The sequence below is a fragment of the Uloborus diversus genome, chromosome 5, assembly GCF_026930045.1.
Source record: "Uloborus diversus isolate 005 chromosome 5, Udiv.v.3.1, whole genome shotgun sequence".
NCBI lineage: Eukaryota > Metazoa > Arthropoda > Arachnida > Araneae > Uloboridae > Uloborus > Uloborus diversus.
The window spans coordinates 115,275,269-115,286,313 of NC_072735.1; the positions used below are offsets into that span (position 1 = coordinate 115,275,269).

At 34.5% G+C, this 11,045-nt stretch overlaps 1 protein-coding gene across 1 annotated transcript in view; it reads left to right on the top strand.

Moving 5' to 3' along the window:
- The window catches only part of LOC129221925 (uncharacterized), a 28,839-nt gene extending 18,882 nt beyond the window's left edge, over positions 1-9,957 (top strand). The window contains exons 2-3 of the mRNA XM_054856307.1: positions 5,385-6,026; positions 7,996-9,957. Coding sequence (XP_054712282.1) covers positions 5,385-6,026; positions 7,996-8,733 — 1,380 coding nt within the window. The 3' untranslated portion in view covers positions 8,734-9,957. The remainder of the gene's footprint in view (positions 1-5,384; positions 6,027-7,995) is intronic.
- Positions 9,958-11,045: the final 1,088 nt, after the last annotated feature.

Sequence of the window (11,045 nt, forward strand, 5' to 3'; positions counted from 1 at the left end):
AAATTGTTATTGCACGCATACAATATGAATACGATTTAGTTGCTGCTGAAGCGGAGTACCATTCTAATTGCTACACTTGATTTCTAAAGCGTTCTGTAGGTCTTAAAGCAGGTCGTCCTGAAAATCCCGCTGTTACTATGGCGATGACAGAAATATTTGATTATATTGAAAATAATGATGATTGTCAGTTTTCACTGTAAGAACTAAAAAATATTTGTAAAACTGAAATCCCAGATGATAAAACAATCAAAAACAGATTAAAGTTAAGGTATGGCAATAGAATGATTATAACCGAGAAACGTGGAAGTTTAGCAATGATTTGTTTACACTCAGCACGATATACTGAACAAAGCTTGGTACGAAAATAAAAAAAAACAGCAAAAGAGGAAAGATTTAGGGCACTAAAGACTGCGGCAGAAATTATTCAAGAAGATATCCAATCTGTCGTGTGCGACACTAACAATTATCCCCCGCCATGTCAAATGTTTGAAAATATTAATAGTGACATTCCGGACACATTGACTTATTTTTTGGAGCAAATTATCTTAAAAAGAAAACGATCTAAATTGGAACATTTGAAATTAATATGTACTAGTGTCAGCCACTGTATTATGGCAGCTGTTCGTCCTAGATCTTTCATCTCGATATTACAATTGGGTCTCTCAGTTTTTTTTCATCGACGATTTGGATCTAAACGTTTGATACAAATTTTCTCGTCTTTTGGTTTAAGTGCTTCGTATAATGATACTATGGCGTATAAGACGGCTACAATTTTTAACCATCAGACACATCTTGTATCACCAGAAATCGGGACATTTATTCAATACGCAGCAGACAATGCTGGTATTAACGTGCGCACTTTAGATGGCCATAACACTCTACACATAATGGGCATAATCCAAATTATTACTCCTAGAAGTTCAGTTTTAGCAGAAGATCCTTTATCGCGAATGAAACAAATTATTTCAGCGAAAGATTTTGCAGAAAAAGCTCATATTCCAACACAAGAGTACCACAATAATGGTGTAGTAGGATATAGTAAAATAACTGCTCAGAATTTTGCTTATGAAAGTGATACAACTTCTTTCTTACTCCGGATAATAGATTTGTTATGGTTGTATGGGAAATGGAATAATTTATCGCTATCAGGTTGGAACGGTTATATTGAAGGTTTAACAAAGAATAATATGGATTTTTCAATGTCTAGAATTTTGTTCTTACCATTTATTCACCAACCTGCAAATGACTACAATAGTATATACACTACTTTACTTTGTGCTTTGGAGAGTACAAAGCATTACCTGTTACTTTTGATCAACCTTTGTATGCAAAGACTAGAGAAATTGTTGCTGCTGCACCTGAAGAATCTGATTAGGGATAATAGGTACTGAGAGGCATCTTATATCCGTTAAATAAGGGATAATGTTGTACTTGTTTCACCATTTTCACATAATTTGAACCAGAAAGAGTTGAACTTCATATAAAAACGTCTTTTCAACATATTGTATAATTTACAAATTAATAATGCGCTTTTTATAATAACAGTTATGTTTTGAAATAATTGCAAAATAAAAAAAAACATTTTTTGACCTTTGACCGTGCATAAAATGTTTATATTAAGTGGGATCGATGGGGATTTTTTATATTTCATTTATAATTGTGTATTTTGTGTCTCTGCCAATTTTCAGCTCTATGTGAATTTTTCCGATTTTTTAAGTTTTTTTTGTTTATTTTGACCTTTGACCTTCCATAAAATTTTTAGTTCAAGTGGAATCGATGGGAATTTTTCATATATCATTCATAATGATGCATTTAAAGTCTGTACCACTTTTCAGCACTGTATGAATGTTTTCAATTTAAAAAAAAAAAAATTCAATTTTGACCTTTGACCTTGCATAAAATTTTTAGCTCCACTCGGAACGATGAGGACTTTTGACATTTCACTTATAATGATGTTCTTAAGGTTTGTACCAATTTTCAGCTTTATGGGAATTTTTCCGAACTCGAATGTCTATTTTGACCTGGCTATTTTAAGCAACAGGGAAGACCACTCACGCAGTCTTACTGTTTGTTCATTTCCATTTTAATCAAAAATCGACATTTTAGAACTTTTTGAGATCAAAATGTTTCAGATGTTTTTATGCTCGTATTTTTTGCTCTCTAAAATCTAAATGTAAAACAATATTTCTCTTCAGACAGAAAACTCAAATGCAAAAAATTTTTCTTTTTTTTTCCTTCCCTTTTTTTTCTTCGATATCACGAGCAGACCCGTCGTTTTGAATTTTTCTAGAGAGAGGCAAAGAGAGTATACTCACAGGACCTAATTTCTACGAAAAGAAGTGCAGGAGCCCTCTAGCCTATAGAAACTAATTTGATGTGTAAATTGCTTAAATTCTGTCTAATGTGTCAGAAATTCATGCAACAAAAACCACGTCCTTACTTCAAACTTCCCCCACTTTTTAAATAAATATAACGAAAATAGATGTGAGAGAATGAAAAGCAATAGAAAATGAACGACTGTAATAGGACACGGGTTCTCAAACTTTTTCGACTCGTGGCACCCTGAGACGAGATAGAACTTTCTCACGGCCCCCAGTCCATCTGAGGTAAGTGCACCAAATAAGAACACCCCAGAAGTTCATAATCCAGTACCTCACTCATTTATTACAGAATTGGTTCCAGCTTTTACATGCTCACCAGATATAACTCATAAGAACTAAAAAAAAATTTAAACAAGTGAAAATTTAAGTTTCAGTAATGTTTTTCAGTAGTTTTAACAAACAAAGACGGTTTAACCTTATGAGGAGCATAAATTAGACTTCAAGAACAATAAATAACTGTTTACATAATAGCAACCTACAGTGATCTGTGTAGAAACGAAACTTACTGTGAAATAAGGTCAGACAGTTCAGACATCACTTTTTTGTAATAACTTTTGCTACCTGGTTTCTGCTGCCTGGTAGTTGATAACACGTTATCATCAGTTAATAATTCTGAGTACGATGAAGTCATGAATTAGTAAATTCTTACTATTCAAATTCTACATCAATGAGGGAAAGACCGTATTAGTGTATATGACCTTATTTTGCACACCCGCCTAAAATATATAGTGAAACCATGGACACTTATCGCGGTACCCCTCGCCTCCGCCCACGGCACCCAATTTGGGAATCCTTATAATAGGAAATCAAATTTGAGCATGAAAAGTGCGCTGAAAAATTAATAACATAGAGAACGCTGTGACAGATAAGAACGTACTGATTTTTTTTTAAAATATGTTTTTATAACTATAAACTTAAAATCCACCTTTTCTCCTATTCATGTCGTAGTGGCGCACGCTTTTGAAATATTTGTGAAATAAAATTTTCTTCCAGCTGTTTCAATGAGAAGCGAATGTGTGAAAATAATTGCTTTTTCTCTTCAGCACTTGCTCATATGACTAATTATTTTGAAAATAAAAATTTCCATTAGTGAAATCCAATTCATTAATATCCTGTACAGTTTTCGCCAGTAGAGAACTGAAGTCTTTTATTTTATCGTTTTAAAATTTTAACAAAAACGAAATTTGAAAAAAAAAAAAAAAAAAAAAATCACAAAAATGATTTCAGAAAAGAATTGACGATATTTTCTATGTCATGAAACATAGTCAACAACGAATGGTATTGTAAAAACAAACAACGAATAGTATTGTAAAATGCCCACAAACAAAGCAAAGTATTAATCTAACGCGCAATTAACATAATTTTAGTAGGCTACTATTAAAGATTTATCAGGAAATTTATCGGCGTTTGTCGCGAAGTTGCGACAACATGTTTGTCATCGAGCCCCTTCTATTCTAGCTCTCAATAAAAATTGAATGAACTCTGTAAAAGTTGTTTTCCTGCTCGAGCAGTGATGATGCAGGGAAACCATATCTTCTCACAACAGTATTTTCTTTGAAATATTCAGGTGATACTAATCATCACTTGTTCAACTTTTCGTAACCATTCAATTGCTCAAAGCTTTAAATAAAAGTGAAAACAGATAAATGAGGTGCTTAATGTGAAAGTCTGCTCATTTTTTTTTTTTTTAATAAGAGAGACAAGAAATATTTCACGCTCTGGGCTCACTAAATTTTTGCAAAGGAATTAATTTTCGTTTGAATACGACATCATTTTAGCTTTTTTTCTCAAGTAAAAAGAATGTATTTTCTAATTATTTACAGAAAAACAGAATTTGAATTGGGCAGGATTTGAAGTAAATCTTTTTTTTTTTTCTTCTTTTTCTTTCCAAATTCCAACAACTAAACTCATTTGGTATTTCAACTAAATGCCATGTATTATCCTAGAGTTCAGGGATTCCCAAAACTTTTTTGACTTTCTGTCCCTCTTTGAAGAATTAGAACTATCTCACGGCACCCCATTCTACCTATGTTACTATCGTAGGCCTGCAGCAGCACAGGGTTCCACGGCACCCACTTAACCCCTGTATTAGCTCAAAAAATCTAAACTATGAGTTTCTTAACCAATCTCGTCATAATAATGCTGTAGATGGTGTCCTGCGTTTTTAGTGGCCGTTCAGTAAGTTAGAGCTGATTTTGAAATAAAAGTGGTTTTGGGCAGCGGTTTTCGAGTTCTGGAATTCGTTTCAAATTGCTGTGTAGCGTGATAGGACTTACAAGTAACAAATTAATAAAGAAAAAAACTTCGGAAATTTCACGGATTGAACTGGTTTAGTTACTGAATGCCACAAATCAATACCGACATTTATTGAAGTGAAACTTTTTATGCGAGAGCTTAGAAGTTTTGATCCTCAAACTTTGTGTGACGGAAGTGACGTAATTGCTTTTGTGCGGTAAAAAGTCTCACATGCGCTCTTCTCGCTTTCTTTATTTCGTGTAATCCTTAAGTTGCGTGTACTGCACTCAGGCGGCGCACAGTGCGGCAGCCTATCGACAAAAGTGGAAAATTACATTTTTTCCAACTTGTTTTACTTTATTAATCTTTTATTGTGACCTTAGTAAAACGGAATTTGAGCTTTTAATCATGTATCAAAAAAACAAAGGATAGAAATCATGTTTGAACAAGAGGCAGATCGCATTTCTCTATCAATGAAACAAGTATACCGTAGTAGGATATTCTTGAAATAAATCTAGATACAAAGCGCTCTTGAAACCAAAATGGAGTATAGGTAGGCCTGTCCGCTGGAGGGGTTCCAGGAGAGTCACTGGTTCATCAATTCATCAAATTGACAGGCAACCCTTCCCCCAATATAGTGCTTCCTTGAAACACAAATGTTTCACTTCTATCGTGTGTCTTTTATCAACACTATATTTTTCTCATTTTAATTTCTGTAAACAGTCAAAATTAAGTTATTAATGCAATTTCTGGTGTTTTCTTTTGCAGAATTTATTTGCTGTCTGGATTGCCGTTGCGTTGACCGTAGACTGTGCTGAGCAAGATGAGCACAGGGACTTCCAGTACAACTCAGTCGTAGACAGCCAGACGGGCAGATACAACTTTGCCTACGACACTGGAAACGACAACGAGATAGCCCATTCCTTGCACATGCAGTACAGGGACGCCAATGGCGTCGTACGAGGCAGATACGGTTACACAGATCCCAGGGGCAAATTACGAATGGTGGAGTATGAAGCAGGGCCAAATGGATTCGTGGCAAGAGGAGACGTGGGCCCGGACATGTTCCCTCACGACAATGCTCCTGAACAGACTACGGACAGCGGACCGCGTTCCTATTCAATGGCCCAACTTCAGACGAACGACTTCGATCTTGTCCCAAGACCAGTACAGATGGCAGGTTGGGATCCTGCCGGAGATCCTATGGGACAGCCAGTGACTGACTCTGGATCAGCTGCAAAATCGAACGAAGATAAAGTTGAGGAAGTTTTTATCAACGGCTATCCTTTGAGTCGAGCATATCCTGTTTTTCCTGGTGGCAACGTCACTGATGACGATGCTAATGTGACAGCATATGCGGTACCTCCTGAAGAATACGATGACAGGTATCCCAGGGTGTTCTTCTCGTCGGTAAGAAATGTGTTTAATAATTTTTACATTTTCTTAGCTTGTAATGTACTATTAAGAGATTCCACTCCCTGCTCGTTTCGTTCGCCAACCTGCATAAACCTTCGGGCCATATTAAACAAATGTAAAGAATATTGCAAAAATCGGTTATATGATTTTTTATTATCATGTAAGTGTTTTCGTTTCCCATATAATAAAAGCGTTGATATAATGCATATTTACATTAATAATTTATGCTGAAAATTTCTTTTTCCTCAAACCTTTGATACCAAAAATTTGCTCATCATGAAAAGCATTTAAAACCCTTTCTTTTTACATAACATATAGTTGTTTCTTAAAATATCTTTCTCTCTTTCCCATTATCCCATTGAAAGCATTGCTCAAAACAAATGGACATTTCAGTAATGAAATTTTTTTTCTATCCAGAGAAAAATTGTGTATAACAGCTCTACAAGGCTCGTGGAGGAGAAGAAATACACACACACGCGATTTGAAGAGTAGCACTATATAGAACATATTTTAGTTTATTAGTTTATAAAATTTTGAATTTTCTGTAATTTAAAGTTATTACACTGCTAAACATGGAACTGATTTTGGAAACGTGTTCACTTATTAATTTGTTATTTAGATCATTTATTTCCTTGTGTACATAAATTACAACCAAAGCAGTACTAAAGATAAAATTCTTAAAGAGAAAAAATGTTATTCAAATATACTTCTCAAATTTTTTTTAAGAACATCTGAAAGATTTTTGTAAATTATTTGTTTTGTTTAAAATAAGCCAATCTTTTAAAAATTACAATTCGGAATGAAGTATTATTATTGTTTATATATATATATATATATATATATATATATATATATATATATATATATATATATATATATATATATATATATATATATATATATATATATATATATATTAAGCAGTAGAATACACCGAGTTGTCTTTTCCCTCAAATAACAAGTTTTTACTCGAGCTTTTAACTTCTTTCGAGACAAACTCAAAAGGTAATTTAAAATTCTTACGGTTAAAATAAGATCCATTATATGCTAACTTTTAAGTATTTTCATACGAATGCAATAATTGCTTTAGAATCCAACATGTAATGATATAAGGGGGGAGGACTGAGCCATTTCCCCATATTACTGAAATTTTTAACAATTAACAATTTTTTTTTTAACTTTATAAATTTTAAATCATTTAGACTCCACTTTTATTTGTTGGAAACATTGCATTTTTTTGGTTTAATTTTATATTATTTCGACAGCACATGCTACGTGCAAGTTTATCCTTTTATTATGTCGAACTTCTTAGCTTCTTCTTTCGCGATTTACGTTTTTTCTTATTTTCTCATAACAACACAACACAAACCATATTGGAGAAAATACAAAGCTGCTGTAATATTTAAATATGACGTATTTTTATTGCATTAACTGTCAGGTCGTACAATGCATAATAATAAAGAGCGTTGTATTATCTGCAACTTTTGTTAACATACTAAAGCATTTGACGTACGGCTTTTACGCCAGAAACACAAATCTGTATTTGCATAAATCTTAATTCAAAAATCTTATTTTATTCCCCCCCCCCCTCTTTTTTTTTCCTTCAATTTAAAAAACAGATTGCAGCTTTTCTCCAGAACCTGCGGCACACCTCGCAGTGTCGCGCTGTTTCTGCTACCGAAGTTAGAAAAACACGCTTAATAAAGGACCGTGATGTAAACAATTTATTTTGAAATGGATTTTAAAAAACGTGATTTGTGTCTTTTCTAAATTAACCGATTTAATTTCACACGCTATAAACTATGACTTGTAACTAAAAGTAAAAATTCAATTTATTCTTTTGAAACGAGACCTTATGCACAAAGGTGTATTTTGTTTTTGTTATGAACTGGAAGAAAAAAGCATACAAATCTTTATACTGAAGTATTTCTTTCTTTTTATTTACTTCTGTATTTCTTTCTAGAACGAAAATGCCGGTGAAACAGAAAGCGAGAACTATGTCAAACGAGAAAATGAAATGCAAACCGAAATTGTACAAGGGGTCACTTCAAGCCCGTTGACAGTCAATAACATCGACGTGAATCCCGACGACATCAGGGCAGCTGCTAACGACCAGTTACTGCGAAGATCTGCAAGAGATGGAACCCCTGCTCGAGTCCAGCAGACCAGTCTTCCATACAGCTATCGAAACTATAGACAATCCCACGACCACGACAACGAAGTGCGTTATTATCGTGGAAGATACACTCACGACCACGACGCTGAGGCTCGATATCGCGCGCGACAAACCCACGACCACGATGCAGAGACACGATATCGTGGACGACAGACCCACGACCATGACTCTGAAGTTCGTTATTACCCTGCTTCACGTTACGTTCGTGGGAGGGGATACTGGATCAGACCTGCCCACACGCACTCGTCTGAAGATCCTCTGTATCACAGACGTGTGCATTCGTACTCCAGATATACTCCAAGAAGGATTTATTACAGGGATGATCACAGTATGGTACCACATGAGCACTATTCTTCTGCCTACCGAAATGAGAACGATAGAGATCACCAACATTCTGATGTCCATCTTTATGGAAGGTCTCAAAATTATGCTGCCGTGTATCCTGCTACTGTCAAACCTCGCCAACTCAAATACATCCCAGCGGATAAATACCATGACAAGTACTACTACTGGAGCAATGACTAGTTGGCAAACTAGACCTTTCATTCGTAGTACTTTAAGCCTTTGTTTTTATGACTGATTGAATATTTTTGAAGTTTGATTCGTGATGAAAGATTTAACATGTTTTTGATCATGCGTAGGTCGGCAACTATTACAGTGTGTTTTTGTAGAGAGATTGTAAATTTACCTGAAGTGGAAACGGACCCCTTCATTTTATAATAGGTAGGATCAGTGAGAACGCACCAGCAATAGAAACACTTTACTACTTGAATTCTTTCGCTGATCCTACTTATTACAAAATGAAGCGTTCTGTTTCGGCTTCTAGTTCATCCGCCATCTCTCTGTGGTTAAGCTGCCAATCGAAAGTGTTTCATTGAAAAAAAAAGAACATTCATTAATCTGAATATTTTAAATCAACTGCAGCTGCTAATTGAAGCTGCAGTGTGCTTGAACATTAGCTATTGCATAAAGTTTTTAGCCTCTAACGTGTGCACAACCTTTTCGTTACATCAGCTGTTTCTTTTTCATTTCTTTACTAACGGTGCGTTGCTCGAACAGTCGTCTAAATTCGAACAACTTTTACAAAACATTACTTGGAGCCTATATGTCAGTCAATACGCGTGATCTATGTGACGTCATGGTCCGGGGTGTGAAAATTTTAATCGCTGCTCCACAAAGTCATGAACTGAATTCCCGTTTTGCATTTTGTGCCAAATGATCAAAACGCCAACTTTCTTTTCTTCACTCACGTAAGCAGGTCTTACAGTGTAGCAACCACAACAGGAAAGAAGAATCAAAAAGCTTTATTGGGGGTTGTCCATAAATGATGTGACACCTTTTTTCAACATTTTTGACCCTCCTCCCCTTTTGGTCACAAAGTATCACCATTTATCACGTGTCACGCTACTTTTCCTAAACATATTCCTTTTTAAAAAGTACATGATGTCACACTTCTTTTACCTCCTCCCCCGTTGTCATAAACTGTCAACCCCCCTCCCTCTCTTAAACGTGTGACATCATTTATGGATAGCCCCTAAAGCAGGAAGACTTTTAACGAAATTGCTTGGGAGAAAGCCCAAAACTGTTTTCGACAATAGAATATTATGCAGCCCTATTTTGGATATTAAAAAATTTTTGAAAAAATACAAAAACAGTTTTTTTTTTTATGAACGGACAAACTCTCTTCCACTTTTTAAAAAAAATGTATTTAAACACTTTGACAATAAAGTTATTCTTTTCTTTCTGAGACTAATGTTTTCTGATTAAGATATATCCTTTTAAAAAGGCATGAAGCTTTTGATTACGATTTCATCACACGTATTTCTTTTAACTTATTACTTGCAAGAAGCATATCTTCTGCAGTTCAACAATTTCTTAACGAAAATGAAACTTCAAACTATGAAACGAAACCTTGTCGGTTGCACTCATTCCAGTTGTTTCATACTTTTTCATAACAGGATTAAATACCGCATTAATAGTATTCTCGGAAGAGGATTCGTCCCTGATAACCTTGAGAATTGCAAGGACGAATGCCAATGTCAGTTTTAGAAAATACTGATTGAAATATATCTTCCATTTGATACGTATACTCTAATGACCGAACTATTAATTTTCAACTGAAACCAAATCCGATTTTCTCAATTACCTGTCGCAAAACGCGCATTTAATTCCATTATGATATGGCAACTTGCTTCGATTCTCAAATGTGCTGTTGTGTTAATGATAACGCAAGCCTGCGGTGGGAGAATGTTATAGGCTTTACTAATGTGTACTTTTAAAGTTTGATTTGAAAACAATTATAAATTTTTTCCATCTCAGCAAGATTTTTTGTAACGAGAAAAATTCGAAAGTAACATAAGATCTAAAAATTGGGACTCAAAATCGAATTGAACACCCCTCTTGCGCCCTTTCATGATTTATTTGATTTTTAGCTCATGTCATTTTTCAAGAAAAACAATAGGGCTTCGGAATAATAGGCCCGGGCTGCATGTTTCAATCAACAAAAAGGTACTTTTATGATTTGTCTTATTTTTTGAAGCTTTATAAATTACAAGTTGGGAATTAAAGCAAAATTAAAAGTACCAAACATTTCTTTTATAAAAAAAAAGTATCTCGTAACTTCCCAGATGAAATGAAACTGAAATTTAAAGTACTAAAGCGTTTTGATTTTTTTACACTTAACTCAAATAAAAACGCTGCAAGGCCATTTCACGGAAAACGGTATTTTGTCCCGCATGTGATGCTTCATTAAAAATAATAATTTAAAAGGGTAATGAACAAAATTTTGTTGCTTAAGAAATCACAAACCTGTGTGTGACTTCTTAATAAAAAAGTTC